The sequence below is a fragment of the Gopherus flavomarginatus genome, chromosome 9, assembly GCF_025201925.1.
Source record: "Gopherus flavomarginatus isolate rGopFla2 chromosome 9, rGopFla2.mat.asm, whole genome shotgun sequence".
Taxonomy (NCBI): Eukaryota; Metazoa; Chordata; order Testudines; family Testudinidae; genus Gopherus; species Gopherus flavomarginatus.
In genome coordinates, this window is record NC_066625.1 from 58,634,676 (window position 1) to 58,657,728 (window position 23,053).

General features: G+C 44.8%; 1 protein-coding gene across 10 annotated transcripts in view; it reads left to right on the top strand.

Annotated features, from left to right (window-relative positions):
* Window positions 1-23,053, top strand: part of HERC1 (HECT and RLD domain containing E3 ubiquitin protein ligase family member 1) — a 234,589-nt gene that overhangs the window by 169,112 nt on the left and 42,424 nt on the right. For all 10 annotated transcript variants that reach the window (XM_050966953.1, XM_050966944.1, XM_050966945.1 and 7 more), the window contains exons 52-58: window positions 735-862; window positions 4,739-4,866; window positions 5,572-5,772; window positions 11,101-11,231; window positions 20,083-20,282; window positions 21,260-21,374; window positions 22,517-22,663. In XM_050966953.1, the coding sequence (XP_050822910.1) occupies window positions 735-862; window positions 4,739-4,866; window positions 5,572-5,772; window positions 11,101-11,231; window positions 20,083-20,282; window positions 21,260-21,374; window positions 22,517-22,663 (1,050 nt within the window). The remainder of the gene's footprint in view (window positions 1-734; window positions 863-4,738; window positions 4,867-5,571; window positions 5,773-11,100; window positions 11,232-20,082; window positions 20,283-21,259; window positions 21,375-22,516; window positions 22,664-23,053) is intronic.

A 23,053-nucleotide genomic window follows, 5' to 3' on the forward strand; every position in this document is an offset into this window, starting at 1 on the left:
GACCTTCTGCTACTAATTTTGTTGTTGTAGCTACAAATGTGTTAAAATTAAGATTTAACATTGCTTAATCTCTCTTTTTACAAAAGAAACGAATGGGAGGAGGATCACAGTAAGTTATAGCCCAAAATATGACAAATTAAATGAGTTGGAAGATGGGTGGGGAATGAGGGTAACTACATTTCAAATTCCTTATTCTAGTGTCAGCTTCAGTAATTAAGGCACTGATCTTGCAAAAATGGCTTTGCATGAGCAGCATCTTGTTGACATCACTAGATTTCCATGCAGGGGGATCTGCCAACATAGAGCCTGTTGCAAAATTGAGACCTTTTGAAATCTGTAGGATTCATGAAACTAGTTAAAAAAAAAATAAACACACAAAGTCAATTGAATTATTACAAGTCTTTTCTTAAACATTTGTTTTAAAAGCACACGTATTAATTTATTTTGACATAATAGATAATCTGTCTCGTTTACTATTTTGTTTGACAGTGGCCTATGGAAGATGATTCACAGCAGTGTGCAGTGCTCCTAATAATGCACCTAATTATGCAATACTGTATGATGAAAGGAAATTTATTCTTGGGCACTGTTGGATTCTGTTTAGTATAATTGATTTAAATAATACAGCTAATGCTTTGTCCATATCAGGCAAACTTAATGAGTTACATGAGATGAATGTGTCTCCCCTTAAATTTTAAACTCTGGTTTTACGCTTGTTAATTTAATTTCTGCAGGTGATGACATGTGTTTGGTGCAATAAAAAGGGACTTTTGGCAACTAGTGGGAATGATGGGACTATAAGAGTGTGGAATGTAACAAAGAAGCAATATTCATTGCAGCAAACATGTGTATTCAACAAACTGTAAGTTGTTTCTTTATGGAAGTCAGTTATTAATTGCTCCACAATGGCAATCCTATGGGTATTCCCATGAGCACAGGAAACTGCCTGAGCATAGGATGCTCTTATTCTTCTTTGGGATGTTTACTGTATTTAAAATAACAAAAATGATCCAAAGTAAATGATTTAAAACTGAAAAGAGATCCTAAAATTTAAGGTGGAGGTAGTAGTCCAGGTAAGGGGATTAAAAAATATTTTGTTAACCTGAGAATGGTAAATTTATTATGAAATAATACATAAAAAAACAAAGAACAAACAAAGATTAGCAAGAAAAATATAAGTTTAAAGAGGGACTGTCATACTAAGGGTAACTTACAAATACATTGACTTAAATGTACTTTTGAATGAATTTAATCTTGTTTTCCTAATTGCTGTGACATCTCAGGCAAGTCCCTGAGCTTCTTAAAATGCTTATTCTTCCTTATTTGTAAAGTTGGGGTATATCAAATTATATTTACCTGTTTCATAGAGATGTTAAGAAGCCTAACGAAGGGCCTGATTCCCATTCAATCAGTGGGAGCCTTTCCTTTGATTTCAAAGAGCAATAGATATGGCCCAAAAAAATGTTAATAATGTACTAAGTATTAAGGTAATTTTTGGGTTAATTGTGGGAATAGAATTCAGGACTTGTGGGCTTGCATTCCACTGCTTATTTCTTTAGGCCATTTGGCCTTGCAGGAAGTGGTACTCCCTTCTCCTCATGGCATTTATGTATTTTAGGTATCTGTATGTACTGGTTTCAAGTTTCTTGAAGTATGTATTGGACTTTAGCAAACTTGCATTAGAGCTGTCTCCTGGGGAGTTTCTCTCTCTCTCTCTCTCTCTCTCTCTCTCTCTCTCTCTCACACACACACACTCACACTCACACACACACACACACACACTTTTGTACAGTTCAAAAATTTCATCTCTCTCTAGGATGGACTACTTAAGCTCTGTGAAGGATGGCTTGCAGAATTAAGAATTTTGCATAATACACACATGAACTGTTTTTCAAAAACTAAATAATTCACCAAGCAACTCTCCAAACTGGTAAATGAAACCAGTTCCAGACAAGAGATTAAAACAAACTGGATGTTTTGTGGCCAAGTTTTTTGGCATTGTGATGAGCCAAAAAAAAATGAAGTGGCTACAATTGCCAATTCCAGCCAAGGAGTGACTAATAGAAGTTAGTGGGGAGCAGGGCTGGCTTTAGGGCGATTCACCCGATTCCCCAAATTGGGCCTTGCTCCCATAAGAGGGCCCTGCAACATCCCTAAGGACCCTCCGCCGCTGTGCCGCCGAAGGCACTGGCAGCCAATAGAGCTGCCGCCTAAGTCCCGCCGGTGTCTTCGACAGCAGCTCAATCTCTGCTGTGAAAGAAGTACCCTCCACCAATGTGCCACTGAAGGCACCAGCAGCCAGTTGAGCTGCCACCAAAGTCCTGCCACTGTCTTTGGCAGCAGCTCTTTCAAATTGGGCCCCGCAGTGCCTAAAGCTGGCCTGGTGGGGAGGGTCAGTGATGGCTTTAAGCCATCATTTCACTGCCTTATCTTGGTGGTGTTGTGCTACTGAGCTGTTCCTTCAGCATAAATTAGAACAGCTTGAGGAGTACTGCAACTTGCATTGGCTGCCAGTGGCCCCAGCGGGTTGATAGGATATGTGAGGTTTGGGGATACCCTGATCGCACCCTCTGCACTAGTCACAGAGAAGTGGAGGTCACAAGAGCTGCTGTAGCAGCTCTGCACTCTAAAAAATCCTGTTACGCTAAGGTGATCATAGGACTAGAAGGGACCTTGAGAGTTCATCTAGTCCAGTCCCCTGCACTCATGGCAGGACTAAGTATTATTTAGACCAGTGTTTCCCGAGTGGGACGCCGCGTGTGTAGGGAAAGCCCCTGACGGGCCAGTCCGGTTTGTTTACCTGCCGTGTCCGCAGGTCCGGCCAATCGTGGCTCCCACTGTCGACAGTTCACTGCTCCAGGCCAATAGGAGCTGCTGCGATTTGTTTACCTGCCGCGATTGGCCGGACCTGCAGACGTGGCAGGTAAACAAACCGGTCCGTCCCACAAGAGGCTTTCCCTACACAAGCGTCATCCCAAGTTTGGGAAACACTGATCTAGACCATGCCTGACAGGTGTTTGTATAACCTTCTCTTAAAAATCTCCAATAATGGAGATTTCACAACCTCCCTGGGCAATTTATTCCATTTCTTAACTATCCTGACAGGAAATTTTTCCTAATGTCCAACCTAAACTGCCCTCGCTGCAGTTGAAGCCCATTGCTTCTTATCTATCCTCAGGGGTTAAGGAGAACAATTTTCCTCCCTCCTTTTAAGAATCTTTTATGTAGTTGAAAACTGTTATCATGTTTCCTCTGTCATCTCTTCTCCATACTAAAGAAATCAATTTTTTTCAATCTTCTCTCATAGGTCATGTTTTCTAGACCTTTAATCAGTGATCCTACTGTGGTTGGCTAAATCGGCTTTAAAATAGCTTTACTCTAGTTGAGCCGTGCAAAGCTGCCCCAGTGTGGGGTAGAATTGGGGCTAGAAATCGAGAAGAGAGAGTACCTCTTCTAATTTTAGTTCTTAGACCTCATCTTCCCTGTTGGTTTTCCTGAGACTTCCCAGAAAACTCTACTTTGGCATAAGATAAAGTTTGTGATGTTTTCAGGTTGGTTTAGTTTGGCAATGTCAGAGGTAGTCAGAATTAGGACTATTATAGAAAGCTAGCTGCAAAATTTAACTACAGAGTGTCATAAACAGATAGCTAAGGGTTAATGTCTCTTACACCTGGAAAGAAGTACCTGAAACACCTGACCAGAGGACCAATCAGGAAACCAGACTTTTTCAGATCTGGGTGGAGGGAAGTTTGTGTGTGAGTCCTTTGTTCTTTGGTCTTCTGCCTGTACTCTCTCGGCTATGAGAAGTGATTTTTTTCTGTCTCCTGCCTTTCTAATCTTCTGTTTCCCAGTTGTAAGTACAAAAGATCAGATAGTGATTTATATGTTTTTTTGTATTTACATGTCTATAGTTGCTGGAGTGCTTTGAATTGTATTCTTTTTGAATAAGGCTGTTAATTCATATTTCTTTTAAGCAATTGACCCTGTATTTGTCACCTTAGTACAGAGAGACCATTTTTATGTATTTTTCTTTCTTTTTATATAAAGCTTTCTTTTTAAGACCTATTGGAGTTTTTCTTTAGTGGGGAACTCCAGGGAATTGAGTCGGTGCTCACCAGGGAATTGGTGGGAGGAAGAAGTCAGGGGGAAATCTGTGTGTGTTAGATTTACTAGCCTGACTTTGCATTCCCTCTGGGTGAGGGGGAAGAGAGATTAACTCTCGGTAATTCTGTTTTCCAGGACTGGGAACGGGGAGGGTGGAGTCCCTCTGTTTAGATTCATGGAACTTGCTTCTGTCTCTCTCTCCAGGAACACCTGGAGAGGGGAAGGGAAAAGGTTTATTTCCCTTTGTTGTGAGACTCAAGGGATTTGGGTCTTGGGGTCCCCAGGGAAGGTTTTTGGGGGGACCAGAGTGCCCCAAAACACTCTAATTTTTTGGGTGGTGGCAGCTTTACCAGGTCCAAGCTGGTAACTAAGCTTGGAGGTTTTCATGCTAACCCCCATATTTTGGATGCTAAGGTCCAAATCTGGGACTAGGTTTATGATACAGAGTCTCTCTGATAACTTTATTAGGGGATGAAGTGGAATGAAAAATTGAGAAAAAATGCTTTGGTTGTATGTCTGCAATAACAGCAAGGGGAGTACAGAAAATGACTCAAATCTTTAATAAATTAAACTTTTTCTCATTTTCTCCTGTTGGAAATACCTACTTTAAGTGCACTGTTTTGTTTTATTGTAGAGAAGATGATTCAGAAGAAAGTCTGGGGTCACCCAGTGACCCTAGCTTGTCTCTTATCTGTTGGAGCATCAGTGGCAAGTATCTGGCTGGAGCTTTGGAAAAAATGGTGAACATATGGCAAGTCAATGGTATGATGCACGTGCTATTTATTTATTTATTTATTGTATAACCTGTGTCTATGACAGAATGGCACTTTTGTATAGGTAGATGTTTTAGCAGATTTACTTGCCAGTTAATATGCCAGCCATCCTTCATTAGCTGCTCTGAACCTAGCTAATTCACTAGCACCTTAGTGCCTTTTTTCAACATTTTGTTACAACATAGGCATTGGAAACTCAGTAGTTAACATGAATCCTTCTAGCCTATTATTGAACCAGAAAAGAGTCATAGAAATTTTTGCTGGGCTTTAGACTTGCCTCCTGCAATAGCTGTTCCTATGTGCATGGCACATGCTTGGTTCAGTGTATTGTTTCATTTATATGGTTACTGGCATTCCATAGGAGAAAGCATCGTTGTCTGAATGCTGCAGTCTTTCATAAAATTTAACTTCCTTCTTCTCTGAATTATTTTTTCTGGAGTAATTTGTTTGAAGATTAGTTCAATATGTGATGCTGTTAGAGACATTATATTGATCTTTGTTTCATGGCACGTTTGTAACCAGTTACTTTGTAATCATATACCATAGGTCTATTTAAAAGATTTTAAGGGTCATCAGTAGTATATGTCCCAGTTGTATACATAGTTTTTCAACATTGTCCTCTGAAAGGTACTCTTTGGTCTTTTAATGTGTAGTAAAATGAAATATTATAACAACAGATTTTTGGGGGTTTTAGGAGGAAAAGGATTATTAGACCTTCAGCCACACTGGGTATCTGCTCTAGCTTGGCCAGAAGAAGGGCCATCTGCAACATGGACAGGAGACACTCCAGAAGTATTATTAGTAGGTCGTATGGATGGATCTCTTGGGCTTATTGAAGTTGTAGATGTTTCAACCATGCATCGATTAGAACTGGAACATTGCTACAGAAAGGATGGTAGGTGATCATGCTGATACTTCTAAAGAAAACTTGTAAGTTGCAAACTTAGAATTTTTTGTCATCTATATTTAAAATGCAGAGTGTACTTCAGTTTTATGAAGAATTGTCCTCACAGATTCCAGTTCTAGTGCACATATGCCCCATAAACACAAGATTGGATTCTTTTTGTCCAGCAGTGTCTGTTAGAGCTGTGTCTACACCCTGGATACTCTAGCCTTATCCCCAACTCCCCACCTCAAGGGCATAAGAGGTGTAGCAGACTCAGCTGTCCCTTGGTTCCTTCTTATTGTCCATGGCATCAAGATGGTAGCCCTGAAGTGTCCACTTTGGTCAGGCAATATCCAGCCAAAGATTGTCTAAATGGGTATCTAATTATATTAAATACAGCACCCATACAGATTAGAGCCCATTCCACCAGGGTTCAGAATGGTGTACGCCATAGTATCTTGTGTGTGATGTTGGACAGTACTTCATAATGCACTACCTTACCATGGGGAAAGAGACTTCTTGACCTCAGCTGGTGACCAGTTAATGCCTTAAAGCATGATGATTGATGTTATTGATGTACATGGTGCAGGGAGCCTGGACTCCTGATTTCTGTTCTGAACTCTGACACTGACTCTGTATGATGTTTGGCAAGTCACTTAACCTCTGCATGCTTCAGTTTATCTCTGTTTTTAATATACACCACACAGGAAATTGTGTGGCTTAGTCAATTAACATATAAAGTGCAAGAATATCCTTCCATATAGGGTGCAGCATTAAAGTCCAAAGTCTAATGTTGCCCAGCTGTGTTGAAGGAAGTATGTGACTTCTCTAAGAAGCATCCCTGTCAGAAATGTGCAGGGCAACTACATGGGGATTAGTCCACCTTTCATCCAGCATTATTCATCAGTTGAGGCCTCAAGAGCTGATGCTGTCTTGGGCAGTGATATTCTGCAGTCATTATTTAAATAGGACTCCTAGCATCCACCGTCTGATGTGATCAGAGCTTGCAAGTCATCAGAAGTGAAATCCATGTGAACAATCACTCAGAGAAAAAACAGCAACTGTCATTTTTCAAGATGTGCTGTCCACATATATTCTATGCCTAACTCTCCTTTCCCTGCTACTCTGGAGTCTTAGGCCATCTGGGCTCCATATTGGCAAAGGAACTGAGGTACAGTTGGCCCATTCTGTTCTTGTGCCCTTGAGTGGAAGGACATGCAGGCATCCAGAGTGCAGGCACAGCACCAGTATACAGTACTGGTCGAAAGAATATCATCTTGTGTGCGTGGGAAGCATGCACACTAGAAGTGGAACCTATGTGAACTGCACATCTTGAAGATCTGCAGTTGCTGTAGAATAGGTAACCATTTTCATTCTTTTAATGCCTAAACTTCCAACAGGGATATTTTTACAACTACAAATGCTGCTTCTTCGAAAGGGCACTTAAAAAAATGTGTAATTGTTATTGTTAAATTGCTGTGTGTGCAACGTAGGATTCAAGACTCCCTTTCCTAACAGTTACAGTTTGGATGTGTGAAAAAAGACATACATACCCTCTCTAATCTTATCTACCTTAGCGATTTGGGTGGGGGTGGGTGGGTGCGGAACCAGTGTTACTGTAACTGGTGCACTTCCATTAGTGACAATAAAATCGTAAGAGACTTCCCAAAAGAAAACACAAACTTTGTAAGGAAAAGCATAGAAGTAATTAGGGCTAGAACAGGAAAGCTATTTGCCTCTCTCTTTAGGATAGACCGTTAGCAAATGCATGAATTAAAAAAAAAAAAAACGGGGCAAAATCGTATGAGTAGTGACTTGAATAAAAGGTGTGCAGTGGGAAGTTCATGGTTTCTGGCCGTAAGTACTGTGGCATGACTTGCGACTGCAATTTTTTGGTCATTAACTTATTCAAAGTTGACAAGGACTGTCCATTTTGAATCCCACTTAAAATGTAGAAGAAGAAAAAAAGTGGCAATACTATATTAAATAAAACTTGAAGGGTAGCTGGGTAAATACATAGGTTATGCTCATTCTATCGAAATGTATATTTAGAATTGCATTTATATCTAAACTACTACAAAAAGCTTTTACCAATACTGTCTCCTATAAAATAGCTGTGTTGTTAGAAATGTATGACTACAGTGGTACCTAAATATTTAAGGCAATAGGCATAGAATAAAAACTTAAACAGCTATATTAACTTTCATTAAACTATATTTTTTCATGTCATTTTTGTTTTCTGAAAGTAATTACAATACAAAAAGTTCTTCGAGTGCTTGCTCATGTCGATTCCATTCTAGGTGTGTGCACGCCCTCGTGCACGATTGTCGGAGATTTTTACCTTAGTGGTATCCATAGAGTCCCCTTGGAGTTCCGCTGGCCCTATGCCCTCTCAGGTCCTTCTTACTGCCAGTGGTGGTTATCGGAGCGCTTTTCCTTGCATAGCAAAATCTAACAGTTTCATCTCTTCTGACTTCAAGCCTTAGGACCTTGTAAATTGTTTATAGTAGTTAGTGTTAAGTGTAGTTAGAGTTAGAGTCCCATCAGGGTCTTTGCCCCAGGCAGGGCATGCCATGGTCTCCCAGGTTTAAGCCCTGCTCAGACTGCAACTGGCCTATGCCTGTTAGTGACCCACACAGCAGCTGCCTCAAATGCTTGGGGGAATCATATGTGAAGGACAAGTGTTGTATCTGTGAAATCTTTTGACCTGGGACCCAGAGAGAGTGCGATATCCGTTTGAGGGCTCTTCTCATGGAGGCTGCCCTCCCAGCTGGCTTACGAGACGTCCTGGCCAGACTCTACCTCTTGTACCTTGGCCTCTGTGCATAGTGCACCCCTGGCACCGGGCTCCGCCCGGCACCGCTCTCCGTCGCCAATGCCCAAAAAGAAGACCAAGAAATACGACTACCCAGCAGCAGGCAAGAAAGGCCATGAGCTATTAGGCAAAGGACCCAGTTCGGGCTGCCCATCTACTCCGGAGCCACATGGATGTGACTCCTCATTTGGGGCCGTGAGCCCCCTAAAGGATCCACTGCTAACTCCTAGGAGCAGTAGGGGACCCAGACTTGTGGCAGACCCAGCCAGTATGAAATGCATGGCTGCTGGTTGCAGGATGATCTGGCCCTCTATATCAATGTCAGGGAGCTCAGAGAGGTTCACCTGGCCTTCCAAACTTTCTTGCCCCACCTGAAGGGCAAGGTGGTGCAGGTCCTGATGGACAATACTGGCGCGATGTATTACATCAACAGGCAGGGCAGAGCCAGGTTGTTGGTCATTTGCCAAGAACCTCTCCACCTTTGGGACTTTCGTGTGTGGCATGCCATTCATCTGGTAGCCGTGCACCTGCCCGGGACCTGGAACATATTAGCAGATCACCTCAACAGGACCTTCTCGTCTGGCCAAGAGTGGTCACTCCAGCTGGAGGTAGTCAGTACAATCTTCCAGAGATGGGGAACTCCCTAGTTGGACCTGTTAGTGTCCAGGCAGAACAGGAAATACCACCTGTTCTGTTCGTTCCGGGGGATGGACAGGGGCTCAGTGTCAGATGTGTTTCTCCTCCCGTAGTCGGGGGCTGTAATGTACACCTTTCCGCCAGTGGCATTGATTCACTGAGTCTGCGTGAAGATCAAACAGGACAGGATGAAGATTATCCTAGTAGCCCCCACATGGCCTCGCCAGTACTGGTTCAGTACGCTGCTGGACCTTTTGGTAGCCGCCTTGCTGCAGCTACCCCTTTGGCCAGATCTGCTGTCCCAGAACAATGGCAGTCTTTTGCACCCAAACCTAGCAGTGCTGACACTTGACTTCATAGCTAATCGCCAACAAACAGGAATGCATGGCCTGGGTTCAGCTGGTCTTGTTGGGTAGCAGAAAACCCCCCACCAGAGCGACTTAGTTGGCCAAGTGGAAAAGGTTCATGTGCTGGGCCTCAGAACGGCGTATCCAAGCCTCTCAGGCCTCGATGGAGATCCTGGATTATCTTCAGCACCTCAAACTCCAAGGTTTGTCCCTGTCGTTGATCAGGGTCCACCTGGCCACTATTTCAGCTTTCCACCCTCTGTTGCAAGGCAGGTCAGTCTTAGTTCATGACATGACAGCCCAGTTTTTGTAAGGTCTGGAGCATCTCTACCTGCACATCCTGGATCCCATCCCTCCCTGAGACCTGAATCTCGTGCTGTTGACGCTTATAGGGCCTCCCTTCGTGCCTCTGGCTTCTTCCTCTCCCCTGGTTTTGTTCTTGGTTGCGATAATGTCAGCCCACAGGGTGTCTGAGATCAGGGCGCTTACTTCGGAACCTCTCTATATGTTATTCTACAAGGATAAGGTCCTCCCTATAGGGTATTCTACAAGGATAAGGTCCAGCTGTGACCACACACGGCATTTCTGCCCAAGGTAGTTTCCCAGTTTAATACTGGCTGGGACATATACTTACCTGTCTTCCTTCCAAAGCCTCATATGTCCGATGAGGAACGCAGGCCGCGCACCCTGGATGTTAGGAGGGCCCTGGCCTTCTACATAGATAGGACAAAGCTGTCCCATAAATCAACGCAGTTGTTCATTGCGATGGCAGACAGAATGGGATGTCGCCCAGTGTCTGCTCAAAGGATTTTGTCCTGGATCATTGTTTGCATCCATTACTGCTGTGAGCTGGCAAAAGTGCCTCCACTGACAGTCGTGACGGCACACTCGACTAGGGCACAAGAGTTATCAGCAGCCTTCCTGGCGCAGGCATCAGTCCAAGAGATCTGTAGGGCCGCTATCTGGTCATCTATCCACATGTTCGCATCTCATTATGCATTTACCCAGCAGGCTCGAGATTACGCTGGTTTTGGCAGAGCAGTGCTGCAAGCTGCACAACCGTGAACTCCGAGCCCACCTCCAAGGACATTGCTTGTGAGTCACCTAGAATGGAATCAACAGGAGCAAGCACTCGAAGAAGAAAAAACGGTTACCTACCTTTTTGTAACTGTTGTTCTTCGAGATGAGTTGCTCATGTCCTTTCCATTACTCCATCCTCCTGCCCCTGTGTCGGAGTTGCCGGCAAGAAGGAACTGAGAGGGCATAAAGTCGGCAGTGCCTGATATACCAATGCATGAGTGCGGCACTCAAGGGGGTGCCACAGCTGACCCTACGGATACTGCTAAGGCAAAAATCTCTGACCACCACGCACGTGGGCGCCCGCACGCCTAGAATGGAATGTACATGAGCAACACATCTCAAAGAACAACAGTTACGAAAAGGTAAGTACCTTTTTTTTCTGATGAGCTAAATGCAATGGGAATTGAACAATTTAGCTTGTAATTTAATATATCTTGTGTGTGCTTATTGTTCCAATAGTTTCTGTCACATCCCTTGCGTGGTTCAGTGAAGACAGACCATTTGCAGTTGGCTATTCAGATGGAAAATTGCTGATAGGTACGAAGGAGCCACTTGAAAAAGGAGGAATTGTTCTAGTTGATGCACATAAGGTAGAGTTTTAATTTTCTTGAAAACTAATTCATACTCTCCTAGTTTCCCAAAGATAATTCAGGATTTAAACTATAGTCTTCTTTTCAGAATTTTGTATAAAAGTGACTTAAAAGATAATAGCCCATTTTTTAAAGAAAGCCACAGGAAAACAAGAGTTCTTCCAGGAGGATTCTTCAATGTATGTTGTTTATACTGTAGCTGAAGTGCATTTCCAGATTTGCTGATCTAAAAAAGATGTAGTTCTCTATGAACAATTTGATAAATTATACTAGCCTGTTATTAAATTTTCTTACTTAAAATGTATCATTTATGTGATATATTTTTTTTCCTGAACTAAAAAGTTATTGTGAAGTGTAAAAGATGTTTCTCAAAATACTCAAGCATTGCCGATGTATGCCAGTCCAGTGGCCAATAAAGTCCATAAACAATTTGCAAAGAGACTTTCCCCCCAGTGAAGGTCTGATGTAAGCAGACCTTGTGCTGTTCCACTCACAAGTCCCATTGTATGGAGCATGCCAAGCACAGGAGGGGGCAAGTTGGAAGCAGAAGGGGAAATATCTGCAGTGCAACCCATAAACAGCCTGGAAATGGCTGCATAAATTACAGAACTTCCTGGGCTGTTCTAACTTATGCAATGATCCATTTTGGCCCTGACACAAGGCTGGAATCCAAGAATGAAAAGGTGGCATAAAGTCTCCTTTGCTCTGTCTTCTGGGCTGCATCTTTTGTGCTGCATCTTTCAGGAGGCACAGCGCAGAATGTGGCCCGTTATCTACAGATTCAGGTAAGTACTTTCAGTGTCTCATAGACTCATAGACTCTAGGACTGGAAGGGACCTCGAAAGGTCATCGAGTCCAGTCCCCTGCCCTCATGGCAGGACCAAATACTGTCTAGACCATCACTAATAGACATTTATCTACCCTACTCTTAAATATCTCCAGAGATGGAGATTCCACAACTTCCCTAGGCAATCTATTCCAGTGTTTAACTACCCTGACAGTTAGGAACTTTTTCCTAATGTCCAACCTAAATCTCCCTTGCTGCAGTTTAAGCCCATTGCTTCTGTTCTATCATTGGAGGCTAAGGTGAACAAGTTTTCTCCCTCCTCCTGATGACACCCTTTTAGATACCTGAAAACTGCTATCATGTCCCCTCTCAGTCTTCTCTTTTCCAAACTAAACAAACACAATTCCTTCAGCCTTCCTTCACAGGTCATGTTCTCAAGACCTTTAATCATTCTCGTTGCTCTTCTCTGGACCCTCTCCAGTTTCTCCACATCTTTCTTGAAATGCGGTGCCCAGAACTGGACACAATACTCCAGTTGAGGCCTAACCAGCACAGAGTAAAGCGGAAGAATGACTGCTCGTGTGTTGTTTACAACACACCTGTTAATGCATCCCAGAATCACGTTTGCTTTTTTTGCAACAGTATCACACTGTTGACTCATATTAAGCTTGTGGTCCACTGTGACCCCTAGATCTCTTTCTGCCATACTCCTTCCTAGACAGTCTCCTCCCATTCTGTATGTGTGAAACTGATTGTTCCTTCCTAAGTGGAGCACTTTGCATTTATCTTTATTGAACTTCATCCTGTTTACCTCAGACCATTTCTCCAATTTGTCCAGATCGTTTTGAATTTTGACCCTGTCCTCCAAAGCAGTTGCAATCCCTCCCAGTTTGGTATCGTCCGCAAACTTAATAAGCGTACTTTCTATGCCAACATCTAAATTGTTGATGAAGATATTGAACAGAGCCGGTCCCAAAACAGACCCCTGCGGAACCCCACTTGTTATACCTTTCCAGCAGGATTGGGAGCCATTAATAACTACTCTCTGAGTACGGTTATCCAGCCAGTTATGCACCCACCTTATAGTAGCCCCATCTAAATTGTACTCTCCTAGTTTATCTATAAGAATATCATGTGAGACCATATCAAATGCCTTACTAAAGTCTAGGTATATCACATCCACCGCTTGTCCCTTATCCACAAGGCTCGTTATCCTATCAAAGAATGCTATCAGATTAGTTTGACACAATTTGTTCTTTACAAATCCATGCTGGCTATTCCCTATCACCTTACCACCTTCCCTGGAGTAATTCCATATTACAACTCCATAACTAAAAAGTTGCATCAAGCTTCGCAGGATACTTTGAAAAACATTTTGTAGAAAGAGAATTTTGCTTATCATGTACTTTCTATGACTCTTTCCCCCATATTCCATTCTCCAGTCAGGTATGCTTGTGCGCATGTGCTCAGTAGCCAGAAGAGTTTTCCCCTAGAAGCATCTGTGGGGTTGGCCAGGGTGCCCCCTGGGGAGTCATGCCTTCATGGCGCCCAATGAAGGACCCTGCCAACCAAGCACCCCCTCAGTTCCTTACCACCAGTGACGGTAACTAGAACTTCCCCTTGTTCTTGCTTCGCCAAGCAGCTTAGCAGTACTTTCAGTTTTTGCTGTAGATAGTTAGTTCTAGTTGGTTAGTACAGAGTAGTTAGTTCATGTAAAAGTTTCGGTTATGGGAGGGTCCCCCCGTTTTCTGTCCCCCCACCTTTATTTGTCACCGGGGCATGCCATGATCCCCGGGCTTCACGACTTGCCAGGACTGCATGAATTGCATGCATAAAAGTAACCCCCCCACACACACTTCTTCTTTACGGTGGCTGGGCGAGGGTCACCAAAAAGACTGCTGCAAAATCTGTCAGGAATTTTGACACAGAACTCTTACAGAGAGGGAGCGGTGGCTTAAAGTCCTCCTCCCAGTGTGTCGTCTTCGGCACAGAGCGCTCCAGCACCGTCTTCGGTCAAAGAGAGACACTGCCAAGGAGGCTCAGCACCATCATGGAGCCTCTTGGGGGCACTCCAGCCTTCAGCACTGGTCCCAATCAGCGGCGCAGAAGAAGAAGATGGAAAGAGGCCAATCCCCATCGGCAAAATCCAGGGACCAGCCATCAGTGGCACTTCGGTTGGGCCACGGCTCCGAGGCTCAGAGTGGAGCTACATTGATTCCTGCCCAAGTGAGGCAGTTGAGTCCAGGCCCGCAGCGCTTGCCGAATCCTTTGAAGCATTTTCCACTCCTGTCCACCCCAGAGGCTTTTGAGGCAGTGCAGGACCTCATGAGGGTATGTCTACACTACCTACTGAATCGGTGGGCAGCGATCGATCCAACGGGGGTCAATTTATCACGTCTAGTCTAGACACGATAAATCAATCCCCGAGGACTCTCCCATCGACTCCTGTACTCCACCGCTGCAAGAGGCGCAGGCGGAGTCAATGGGGGAGCTGCAGCAGTCGACTCACCGAGTGAAGACACCGCCCTGAGTCTGTCTAATTATGTCAACTTCAGCTACGTTATTCACGTAGTTGAAGTTGCGTAACTTAGATCAATTTCTTCTCTTCCCCCACCACCCTCCCTCAGTGTAGACCAAGCCTGAGACTCACGGCACCGTTCTCATCCCGAAGGCAGGAAAATGCACCAGCATTGCAGGCTCCATCCTGGCACCTCGTTCAGTCAAAGGGAAAGCTGGCGATGATATCATGCCGATCCCTGTCACCTCGGCACCCTTTCCCCCCCGAAGCCAGCGCCTCCATCCAGGGAGAGCAGTCAGTCCCTAGGCTTCCAATGCTCTGTCAAGAGGTGCAGCGCTAACCTGGTCATCCTATTCTGAAACATCAGAGTCACACTTCAACTCGTACCGCTCTGACTATAGCAGGAGCAGAAGGTCCAGCTCAAGATGCCGTACAGGGTCCCACCCAATGCAGTGGCCCTCACAATGGCAGAACCCAGCTCAATGGCCCTTTTGGACTCTGTGGGCTTTCCATCAAGCCCAGAGTTGGAGCCAAGGATCCCACTCGAGAGCTGCATCAATGGCGTGCACATTTGTTCCTCCACGACCAGCGACTGAGCCATTACCTCCGGAGTCAATGCCAGTGGCCATGGCACCATCACAGCATCAGCACCAACCGTGGTGCCGCCCCCAACACCACCTTCAGCACTGGAGGCGTCAGTGGCTCATATTGCTGCTATGGTGCCAGCTGCATCTTCGGCACCGACGATGGCACTGGCACCGACATCGTCATTGACACCAGCTGTGACTGCATCCATGAAGACCCTGATGCAGATGCTATGCTAGATGTCTATTACCAGTGCTGCCGTGGGACCCAATGTTAGCACCAATACCCGCGCCCTTCATGGAACTGGGCCAACCAACCACAGTCTCTCCCAGGGTTACAAGATCACTCAGGTGGGGAGGGTAGAGGGTGGCCTCCTCCTCCTCTTCACCAGGTGAGGCGCAGGTGGTCACTTCCATAGCCCCAGCTCTGGAAGACTCCAAGGTGTTGCAGCAGTTGCTGTGTCGGTTTGCCCAGTTTCTGGGCATTAAGGCAGAGAAAGTGGTAGATGATGCAGGCTCTATGGCTGACATCCTGGCTCCCTCGCACCCTTCCTGTATTGCCTTACCATTTATAAAGACAATTATGGACATGACTAAGACCCTGTGGCAGACCCTGGCCTCGCTGCCACCCACTGTCAAGTGTAACAAACTCCGGTACTTTGTGTCCTCCAGGGGTTATGAACATCTATATACCCACCCCCAGCCTGACTCTTCGGTGGTGGACGCTGCTAATCAGTAGGAGAGGCAAGGCTTTGAGGGCCCTTCTCCCAGGAATAGGTATGCTAAAAAATTAGACCTATTCGGGCAAAAGGTGTACTCAACGGGGGGACTACAACTCCTAATATCTAACCGGCAGGCCATCGTCAGCAGATACTCCTACAGTGCCTGCTTGGCGATGGCTAAATTCACGGAGTTCCTCCCCTCGGATTCCCCTGCCAAATTTTCAGCTTTGGTTGAGGAGGTAAGACTGATCTCCAGGGCGTCCCTGCAGATGGCACTTGACGAGGTGTGCTGCCACCAGGGTTATGGCCACAGGAGTAGCCATGAGAAGGGGTTCATGGCTCCAGGTTTCTGGTCTCCCCTATAAGGTCCAGCAAATCATACAAGACCCGCCTTTTGAGGGTCAGACTCCTTTTTTTCAGAGAAAATGGACAAGAGGCTAAACAGCCTAAAGGACTCCAGAACCACCCTTGGGTCCCTCGGCCTCTATACACTGTCAGTGCAGCAGAGACACTTCCATCCACAGCCTTCTCCTCGGTTCTGTCACCAGAACCACCAGGATGGGTCCTGAAGGAGAAACAGGACCAGCAGGAGAAGGTCGTGTCAACCCTCTGGCTGGGCTCGGGACAACCCAAGCCGCCTTCAGGGCCCAAACTGGTCTTTTGAAGGCATGCTTGAGGACAGTATACTACACCAAAGACTGGATCCACCCCGCCTTGCCTTCTCATCCCGACTATCCCCTTTCTACCGTGCATAGTCTCATATCAGCTTGGACTGCTAGGCGCTCCTCACAGTTGAGAAGGGCTACTCCGTCCAATTTTGTGCCCTCCTGCCCTTCCACTCCCCTTCCCCATCTCTCTTCAGGGACCCTTCTCAGGAGCAACTCTTTATCCAGGAATTGCAGTTGCTCCTATCGTTAGGGGCTGTGGAGGAGATTCCTCAGGAGCATAGGGGCGAGGGCTTTTATTCCCGGTGTTGCCTAATAACAAAAGGCAAAGGCGGCCTCAGGCCCATCCTGAACCTGCGAGAAATCAACAAGTTTGTAAAGAAACTCAGGTTCCGCATGGCTTCATTGGCCTCCGTCATCCCCTCACTGGATCCAGCAGACTGGTATGCCACCCTCGACTTGAAGTATGCTTACATTAATATTCCAGTCACTCAGCCCCACAGGAAGTACCTCAGGTTTGTGGTGAACAGTGCCCACTATCAATTTACAGTTCTTTCATTCAGCTTGTCAGCAGCATCTCGAGTCTTCACCAAGTGCATGGCAGTCATCGCTGTGTTCCTGCACAGGCACCAGGTATAGGTGTTTCCATACCTCAGTGACTGGCTTATCAAGGGTTGCTTCAGGACCCAAGTGGAAGCTCAAGTCAAATTCATCAGGGCCACCTTTGACAACCTGGGTCTCCTTCTAAACGAAGCAAAATCGACTCTGTGCCCTGTTCAGAGGATAGTTTATAGGGGCAGTACTGGACTCGTCCCAAGCCAGGGCATACCTGCCAGAAGCGAGGTTCCAGGCCCTGGCCGGTACCATTCGAGGTCTCAGACAATTTCCCACCACCACAGCTAAAAACTGCCTGAAGCTTCTGGGACACATGGCTGCCTGTACCTACGTGGTGCAGCATGCCAGACTCAGGCTTTGACTGCTCCAGTCATGATCAGTATCGACTACCCCCAGACAGCTTGGACAGGATCGTGACCCTGCCTTGCCCGGTCTTTGACTCCCTCCTTTGGTGGCTCAACCCTCAGGAGGTGTGCTCAGAGGTCTCCTTCGCCAGTCCACAGCCATCTCTTTCACTAGTGGCAGATGCATCAGACTTGGGCTGAAGAACACATCTAGGAGACCGCAGAACTCAGGGTCTCTGGTCTCAGACAGATCTGGCTCTCCACCTCAGTGTCAGAGAGATGAGAGCGGTGTGTCTGGTGTGCCAGACCTTCCAGGCATACTTAGTGGGGCAATGTGTATCAGTTATGACAGACAACACCACAGCAATGTTCTATATCAATAAACAAGGGGGTGCACACTCTTCTCCCCCTGTGCCAGGAAGCCCTCATGCTGTGGAACTTTTATGTTGAACATTTAGTGCACCTACAAGCATTGTGCCTCCCTGGGATATAGAGCAAGTTGGCAAACCACCTCAACAGGTCCTTTCAGGGCCACGAGTGGTCCCTTCCTCCGAATGTCACACATTCAGTCTTCCAGAGGTGGGGATTTCCCCAGATAGACCTATTTGCCACATGACGCAACAGGAAGTGCCAGCAGTTCTGCTCCTTCAAAAATCACAGCCTGGGTATGGGTGGGCTCCAGCGTGGATGCCTTCCTCCTCCCATGGGGAGGTTGTCTCCTGTACGCCTTGCTGCCCATGCTGCTCGTTCACAAGGTACTCCTCAAGATCCAGAGGGAACGAGCTCAGGTCATATTGATAGCTCCAGCCTGGCCCCGCCTGATACACATCTCTCCTAGATGTGTCCGTGGAAGCTCAGGTTGCCCTACCGCTCTTCCCGGACCTTCTGACACAAGATCACGGTCGTCTCCAACATCCGAACCTCGGGTTGCTGCACCTTGCCACGTGGAAGCTCCGTGGTTGAACCCTATGGAGCTTTCCTGTTCTGACCAGGTTAGACAAGTCCTCTTTGGCAGCAGGAAACCTTCTCTGAGTGCTACCTACCTTGCCAAGTGGAAGAGATTTTCAGTCTGGTCGGCACAGTGCCATTTGTTCCCAATGCTAGCCTCAGTTCTGTTTATTCTGGACTACCTCCTCCATTTCAAGCAGCAGGGGCTTTCAATGTTGTCAATAAGGGTTCACTTGGCCACCATCTTAGCTTTTCACCCAGGCGCGGAGGGCTGCTCTGTCTTTGCTAACCCTATGGTCAGCTGGTCTCTAAAAGGTGTCTGGCAGCCTGTCCTGACTTGGGACCTCAGCCTGGTCCTTCCTAGACTCGTGGGACCCCCCTTTGAGCCTTGGTGTCGTGCTCCCTGCTCTAGCTCTCTTACAAGGTGGCGTTCCTGGTGGCAATAACCTTGGCCAGGAGGGTGTCTGAACGTAAAGCCCTAACATCAGAGCCCCCTTACACCGTGTTCTATGAGGACAAGGTTTAGCTCAGACCTCATCCTGCTTCCCTACCGAAGACTGTATCGCAGTTTCACATTAACCACGACTTCTTCCTCCCGATATTCTACCCTAAGCCGCATTCCAGCAGCAAGGAACAGAGACTTCACTCACTGGATATCCGTAGGGCGCTAGCCTTCTATGTCGAGAGAACGAAGCCATTCAGAAAGTCGGTCCAGTTATTCGTGGCAGTGGCAGACAGAATTAAAGGTCTGCCTGTGTCGTCACAATGCATTTCCTCATGGATCATGTGTTGCGTTCATGAATGCCACAACCTGGTGGGGGTTCCTGCACCTCCAATCACTGCGCACTCCACCAGGGTGCAAGCTTCATCAGCAGCGTTCCTGGCTCAGGTTCCCACTCAGGAAATCTGCAGAGCGGCTACGTGGTCCTCCATTCATACACTCACAACGCACTATGCAATTACCCAGCAGGCCAGAGATGATGTGGCCTTCGGACGAGCAGTACTCCAGTTAGTGGACAACTCCGACTCCACCTCCTGAACTTGGGCTTGTCAGTCACCTGATTGGAATTGACATGAACATGAACATTGGGATTGACATGATGTCAAAGAAGAAGAAAAAACAGTTACTCACCTTCTTGCAACTGTTGTTCTTCCAGATGTGGTGTTCATGTCCATTCTGATACCCACCCTCCTACCCCTCTGTTGCAGTAGCCGGCAAGAAGGAACAGGGGGTAGCAGGTTGGCAGGGCCCTTTATTGGGCTCCATGAAGGTGCAACTAGAGGGAACACCACGGATGCTGCTGTGGGGGAAAATCTTCCGGCTACTGTGGATGTGCACTCGCACACCTGATTGGAATGGACATGAATAACACATCTCAAAGAACAACAGTTACAAGAAGGTAAGTAACCATTCTTTTTCTCGCACTCATAAAACTGTGGTAACCACCAGATCTGACTTCATTTGTGTTATAAATTGCTGCATCAAATCATCAACATAGTTCTTTTTTTTTTGTGGTTTATATGACGATGTACATGAAGTTCAAGTGCTTAATACTTTTGTGCTGGAAGGAAGTTTAGTTTTATTTGTGTGATGTTCATATTGCGTAAGTCACATTATGAAGACAATGAATGTTGTAATCTTTTTGTTTGTTTGTTTGAATTCTTTAGGACACCATTGTTAGTGTGAAGTGGGATCCAACTGGTAAGATTCTCATGACATGTGCCAAAGAGGAAACAGTGAAACTCTGGAGATATGTAGGGGGATGCTGGAGACGTTTGCATTCACTCTCCCATCCAGCTATTGTGAACAGTATTACCTGGTGCAGCCTTCCAGGGAAAGGACCCAAGCTGCAGTTGTTACTGGCTACGTACGTTAACATTTTTGCTTTAATACTTCCTGTGTAGTCTTTGTACTGGTTATTAATACTTATAGTAACTTATATGTAGCATCTTTCATTCTAAACAAAAAACAAACAAACAAAATTCAACACGCTGTTCATTGTGGGCATTGTAGAACACTGGTTCAGCACTGACTTAAATACAAAAAGTGCCCATTACTGAATCACCAACAGCTTTCCCCCTCCACCTAGGCTTTTCTCTGGAGGGTTCTACGCCAAGTACTGACCAGGGCTGACCTTAGTTAATTAACTTGAATTAATCACAGTGAAAACATAATATGGTATGTTTGCATGTTATTGGAAATATCAACTAATCATTGTGAAATGTGCCCATTATGTCCATAGTTGCAAATACTTCCTGTGCTGATAAATATACCTGGGACCTATACATTATGATGGCACAATGATTGCAAGGGGGTATTAGGTTAAATATGAAAATATTTAATGTGAAAAATAGGATGAAAACCTATGGAGAATATTCCTAAATATTTTGAGTAGGAATAGAAAAAATCACTGTCACATCTGCATATTTTATTTAAAAATAAGTGAATTAAAGAATATAGTAAAATTTCAAACAGTACAATGAAAAATAAGTTTTTCCTTTTTCCAGTCTGCCTCAGTTTTCCTTTTATATTGGAGATGCTACTTCACTAACTTCCTTTTAAATGTAGTGGTACTGACAAAAAGTTTTGGCAAAATTTAGTATTAAGAAAGAGGTAAAGAAAAAATGCACTTTTTAAGTGAGTATTACTCCTAAATCTGTATACAACTTTTAAAAAATTATCTGCTGCCCTTGGACTTTGTTTTTAAGCAGATTATCTTTCTTAATCACCTTGCTCTAAATGTATATCATAACAGGCTGACATACTTTTAGAACGTTTGTTGATTGGTGCTGTATGTTAATATCTTTACTTTGTTTTCATGTGATTTATTCTAACTTTCTTCAGAGGATGCCAGAATGGCTTAGTGTGTGTTTGGAGTGTTCCCCAGGATATGCTGATCATGTTGCAGTCCAGCTCAAGTAGTTCAGAAGGATGGTGGGAACAGGAAACAAGTGGCAAGGTAAAGACAGTTGAGCAAATGTTAGGAAATCTTAACCCAATTGTATCCATGGCTTTTTCTACAATTATAGGAAAGGATGGGAGCAAAATATTTAAGTATCTACATGGGTGGAGATGGAGAAGAGGGAAATATTTGAAAACCATTTAGTTTTAAAAAGTTACATTTATTTTAATTTGTCTGTGCTTACACACATGCATGTGTTTCCAAGGCAGGAAATGGTTCTTGCTCACATGCTCAGGAATTTTCCCCCAGGTTCATTGGCAGTGACCTGGGGTGGGTTCGCCCTCCTCTGTAGCCTTAGTGTACAGGTCACTTGCCAGGATTATCTGAGTATACTTCCCTTAATCAGTTCCTTGCCATTGCAGGTACTTCGGGCATTGTTGCACCTCGGTCCCTCCTATTCTGTGCCTAATAGTATTATTTCCTGTGGGTTGTAATTCTTGGTCTAATTTTGGATGTTGAATTTAGTGTGTGGGTGCTGAGTGCTGTCAGTGGCCTGTTGTTACATACAGGAAGTCAGACTAGATGATCTGGTGGTCCATTATGGTCTTAAGGTCTATGATTCTAAATGGGAGGGCAAGGTTTCAAAACAACTTATTTGCAAGAGCTAGTAATCTTGGCTAAAACTTGGTAATGGTATCTAGTTCTTTTAAAATTATGCAGTTATTTCCAAAAGAGAAAACTAAAATAATATTGGAAATTTCTTAGCATACAAATTTGCCTTGACTTAATTTTAACTAAAATGTTCTTTACAAAGGTAAGATCCAGCCGTAATGTGGTCTTGAATGCGTATGGTATTTTGAAGAGAAAAATATAGATGGTAGTAAGTTAACGGCATCCTTATAAAACATGACTAAAATAATTACAAATAAAACTAAGTTTATTAAGTAAATATGCATTTAGATATATTTACTTAGAGAGCATCGTCACTGTAGGTGCTTATAGTCTGTATCAGCTTGAATGCTTCCATAAGGCCTTTTTTTTATGGTGCCTTATTCTTCTTTCCTTGATGAAATAAAAGTAGTTGTACCAAGAAAATCTGTACACTGGTTGCAAAGAAGTCTAAATCTGAAACACTTTTCTATTCACAATTTTCTATGTATGTAGTCCAGGGTATGTCATAATGATGAAATAATTTGCAGGATGGATACAGAAAAGCAGTAGATGCCAAGTGCATTTATCAGCTGAGAGGACATATTACTCCTGTTCGAACTGTGACCTTCAGCTCTGATGGACTGATATTAGTGTCTGGTGGGCTCGGTGGGCTCATGAACATTTGGTCTTTACGGGTAAGGTTGTCTTTGAGTTATATTAAAGATTACCCAAAGATTATGTCATGGATGTCACAGAATTCGTGGATTCTAGAGTGGCAGCGGCAACCGGAGATCCCCGCCGCCACAGGTGGCAGGGGCACCCAGAACAGTTAGGCCTTGCAGCTTGAGCTCTCCTCTCCCCCACTTAGTCTTCAGTCATCCCCCCTATCAGCTCTTACCCCCACATTATTTTTAGTAAAAGTCATGGATGGTCAAGGGCTTCTCTGAATTTTTGTTTATTACCTGTCCGTGACTTTTACTACGAATAACCGTGATAAAATCTTAGTTATATTTCTTAGTTTGTTAAAACAGGTACATTTAAGATCAAAAGCTGAAGGATAATTTTATGTCTTCATAGTTTTCTTT